We start from the raw sequence: 4,952 nt of genomic DNA, 5'->3' as shown, positions 1-4,952 counted from the left end.
TAAATAAATAAATAGGTAAATAAATGTTACCATGACAATATGTATAAGTGATGGGATGGAATCTTAAGGGATTGATTAATGGGTGAATTAAGTTGGTAACTTAATGTTTGTGATTATGATGGTGATTAAAGCTTGATTAAATTCATGAAGTTATGAAGTTGGTAATGTGTGACTTAACTATGGAAGTTATGGGTCTTAATGAAGAAGTGGAAAATATGCTTTACTATGTTAGGTCTAGCAAAGCTGTCAGAATGTCCATTGAAGGTCGCTCGACGGAGCGAGCTCTAGGGTGGGTCGAGCGAGCAGACAGAATGTATCCAGTAGTTTTCTATAGCCCGCTCGACCAAGCTGCTCGACCGAGTGAGCCTCTGCTTTGGTCAAGCGGACCTTCTAACATTCCTAGGATGCTGTTTTTGACTCTTCAAGTCCTTGGAGCTGTTTCATTGTAATTAATTCATAGCTTTAATGTAGTGAATGTTGCTTAGTGATCTCCCCTATAAATAGGGAGCTCATTTGTTCATCCAAACACATCAAAAAAACCCCTAAGCCTAAACACATAGCCTTTGTTATTCTCTTACTCAATTGTAATACTTTGTTTGTAAGAGTAAGTTTTTACTCCATTGAAATAATACAAACAAGAACTACACACCACGGAGGACATAGCCATCATTAGGTGAACATCCTTAAAATATTGTGTCAATTTTGCATTTTAATTTCTTTCAAACATTGTTAAGTTAATTGAGTTTATTATCGCTCATCAAGGTACTTTAAACTTTATGGATCTTAGCTCACATTTTTGAGATAAACATACCCCATTTCTAAGAAATTGAAAAAGGACAATCAACCAGAAAAATTGCATTGATAAATTAAAAAGGTTCCAAATGTTAAGCTCGAAAAAAACGGAATATTTTCGACAATACTTGCGTGGATGCGCCACATGGTTGCTTTGCGTATATATCCTAAAGCTTCAAAGTACCACAGGCCAGACTTAGTTCATCAACCATTGATTTATGAGGTTGCACACCAGCAACCTTCATTTGGTATATCATCTTTATGGCTTCAATGTACAATCCATGGTCTATATAGCCAGTAACCATGGCATTCCAACAAGCACTATTTCTTTTTCTAGGATGTATCAAGTCAAAAACCTTCTTAGCATCTGTCAACAATCCACATCTACCATACATGTCAATGAGCGCACACATCACAAAAACATGAGTATCAGCCGCAAGTTTTATAGCATTTCCATGAACTTGTTTCCCAAACGATCCATCATCGTTTACTCTTCCACAAGCCTTAAGAACAGTCGAAAACGTATACTCATTCATCGTCACTCCGGCCTCACCCATCTCTCGAAAAATTCTGATTACTTCTTTAAAACATTGCTCGTGACAGTTATTCACAATTGCACCAGTCCACAACACAGTATCACAATGATCAACCATTCTAATCCGATCGAAAAGCACATGGTTAGCTTCACATAAACATCCACATTTTCCATATAACTCAACTAAAGCAGTGTCAACAAATAATCCTCTATTATAACCCATTTTAAGCAACCACCCATGAACCATCTTTCCCAATTCAACACTCTTCAAATGCACACAAGCTTTAAGAAAACAAACCACAACAACTTCCAAACCTATATCAGTCTTTTGATGTATAAAATACTGGTGCATATTAACAAATAAAAGTATTGCTTGCTCAAAAAGATGATTATGAATAAGACCACCCATCATAATTGCCAAAGAAACAAAATTTCTGTGTTGCATTTCATCAAACACTTGGTGGGCAATATCAAAACAACCACAACTTACTAACATCAATAAAATCCGATTCAATAATAACAACCCAGTAGATTCATTGAGGAAATATGTCATCCTACCATTTAGTTTCATGTGGTTATATAATTCTACTGCTTGAATTTTATCAGTCTTTTGGGTGCATTCATCGATAAGAGAAGCATAAATATCAGGAGAAAATGTGAATTCCAGGCCATCCATTAATCGTAAAACATCTGATATTGAATTGTGATTAAAATTAAGGGAAGTTGGATTATTTTGTTGTGGTTCAAAGATGATGGTGGGTTTGAAGTTTGGTTGGCGAATAAGGGTGTTGTTAAAAGAGGAAGAAGTAAATTTGAAGGTTGAAAAGTGATGGGTTTTTGAAATCACAGATATATGTTGAGTATTGAAGATTGAGCGAACGGAATCGCTATTAATTGTTGGAGTAATTGAAAACATCTTTGTTTATGTTTACCATCTGGAAATTTTTTTTTTCGAAGAGTAGAAAGCAAAATTATTTTCCGGCATGAGACTTCAAGTCTTCAATGTGGAGTACTTCATTTCTTTACAATTTATTTGGAAAGTTGCAAAATAGTTCTTGTAAAATTAGAAGAGAAAATTATTTAAAACTACCTTTTTTATATCCTTCTTTGCAAAAAATTACTTTTTGTAAATTTTTTTGTAAAAAACTACCTTATTTAAAGTATTCTTTGCAAAAGACTACCTATTAACGGTTTCTTAGTGTTTGACCGTTGAAACTGACGTTGACCATCACGTGCAACTCACGTGATGTATTAAAATTTTTTTTTTTTAAAAAAAGTAACAATAATAATAATAATAAAAATAATAAAAATAAATAATAATAATAAAATAATAATAATAATAATAATAATAATAATAATAAAATAATAATAAAAAAAAATTAATAATAATAATAATAATAATAATAATAATAATAATAATAATAATAATAATAATAACAACAATAATAATAATAATAATAATAATAATAATAATAATAATAATAATAATAATAATAATAATAATAATAATAATAATAATAATAATAATAGTAATAGTAATATAAAAATAAAAATAAAAGAAATAAAAAAAATAATAAAATTATAATAAAAATAAAAATAAAAATAAAAATAAAAATAATAATAATAATAATAATAATAAAAATAATAATAATAATAACAATAATAATAATAATAATAATAATAATAATAATAATAATAATAATAATAATAATAATAATAATAATAATCATAATAAAAAAATAAAAATAAAAATAAAAATAAAAATAAAAAAATAATAATAAAAATAAAAATAAAATAAAAATCAAAAAAAATAATAATAAAAAATTAATTAAAATAAAATAATAATGATAATAATAATGATAATAATAATAATAATAATAATAATAATAATAATAATAACAACAACAATAATAAGAATATTATTATTATTATTATTATTATTATTATTATTATTATTATTATTATTATTATTATTATTATTATTATTATTATTATTATTATTATTATTTATTTTTATTATTATTATTATTATTATTATTATTATTATTATTAATATTATTATTATTTTTATTATTATTTATATTATTATTACTTTTATTAATATTAATATTATTTTTTTATTTTTCTTTTTATTTTTTATTTTTAAATTTTATTTTTATTATTATTATTATTATTATTATTATTATTATTATTATTTATTTTTATTATTTTTATTATTATTATTATTGTTACTTTTTTAAAAAAAAAAATTTTTTAATACATCACGTGACTTGCACGTGATGGTCAACGTCAATTTCAACGGTCAAACACTAAGAAACCGTTAATAGGTAGTCTTTTGCAAAGAATACTTTAAATAAGGTAGTTTTTTGCAAAAAAATTTACAAAAGGTAGTTTTTTGCAAAGAAGGGTATAGAAAAGGTAGTTTTAAATAATTTTCTCAAATTAGAATAACAATACATATGAAAAGAAAAGGCGTGACTTTGTAAAAATTAGCTATTCTTATGAAAAATCATTTTTATAGGTTAATAATTATATTATTAGATAGGTTACTCAAACTTTGTATTAAAAGCATCTCATGTTAAGACCATCTCACACAATAATTTGTGTTAATAAATTGGGTTTTATGTACGCAAGTACCACTTTTTATAAAAAGTCCTAGATTCGATTTTCATATAGTATTTTTCTTTTCGTCCGCCTACTTCATAGTTAAAAAATATAAAAAAATACCTCTCGCAACTTACTTGAAAGGCCTATGATAATTATTGCTAAATGCGCGTGAAAGAAATTCAAAAAAATAGTTATTAAAATGAAAAATAACGTTAAAAAATTGGAAGGAAAATTATTATTTCTTTTAAATTTGATATTTTGATTGCAAGAAAGAGTTACATTTTCTAGGTAATTGTCTTTAATCTGGCTATTATTATTATTATGTAATTTGGTTGAATTGAGTATTTTATGAAATAATCTATTTAGTTGAAATGACAAAAAATAGAGGAAATAATTAAATTCTAGAACGAAGGACAATTAAATATGTCATTTTAATTGTTAGGTTGATTTTCGAGATTGTAACCGATAATCTTTTGTGTTGATTTAGGTTTGAGCATTTGGGACTTGCGAACCAAAGAGAAAAGTCAGCGGTTCATTCAAATTGTAGAAAATTAATTATTATTTTAAATGTGAATTAACTTTCAATTTTGGCTAGGTCTCCAAAAAGATTAGGATCAACCCTATATAAGTCAAGAGTTTCCACTTTGATAAATAAATAAGCTATTGCCTTTCCCCATTTGTTTTTTACTCGATGAAAATGACAAATAACAAGTGAATTAAAAATAAGTGTATAAGATTAACAGAGATAATAAATTTTTGAAGGATATTAAAAGAAAATTATAAGGATCATTACTAAAAAAATATTGAAAAGTAAATGAGAAAACTCAAAATAAAAATTAGGTTTAAAATATTAGAACAATAAGAGTATAATTTATTTAGTATCGATTTGATGATTAAACTCTGCGGCAAATCATTATGTCATTAGATCAAGTTAAAGAAATATAAAACATTAGATTGTAATTAGAATTGAAAGTACATTTATGGATACATATTTACCAAATAATTGGAAATTCAACTT

General features: G+C 25.5%; 1 protein-coding gene across 1 annotated transcript; it reads right to left on the bottom strand.

The window, feature by feature from the left end:
• Window positions 1-959: 959 nt before the first annotated feature.
• On the bottom strand, window positions 960-2,243 carry LOC130821569 (pentatricopeptide repeat-containing protein At1g31790). The gene has a single exon (XM_057687360.1). The coding sequence runs from the start codon at window positions 2,241-2,243 to the stop codon at window positions 960-962; it is 1,284 nt and encodes a 427-aa protein (XP_057543343.1).
• Window positions 2,244-4,952: the final 2,709 nt, after the last annotated feature.

Source organism: Amaranthus tricolor, chromosome 8 (genome assembly GCF_026212465.1).
Source record: "Amaranthus tricolor cultivar Red isolate AtriRed21 chromosome 8, ASM2621246v1, whole genome shotgun sequence".
Lineage (NCBI taxonomy): Eukaryota > Viridiplantae > Streptophyta > Magnoliopsida > Caryophyllales > Amaranthaceae > Amaranthus > Amaranthus tricolor.
This window is presented reverse-complemented; position numbering and strand designations above follow the sequence as displayed.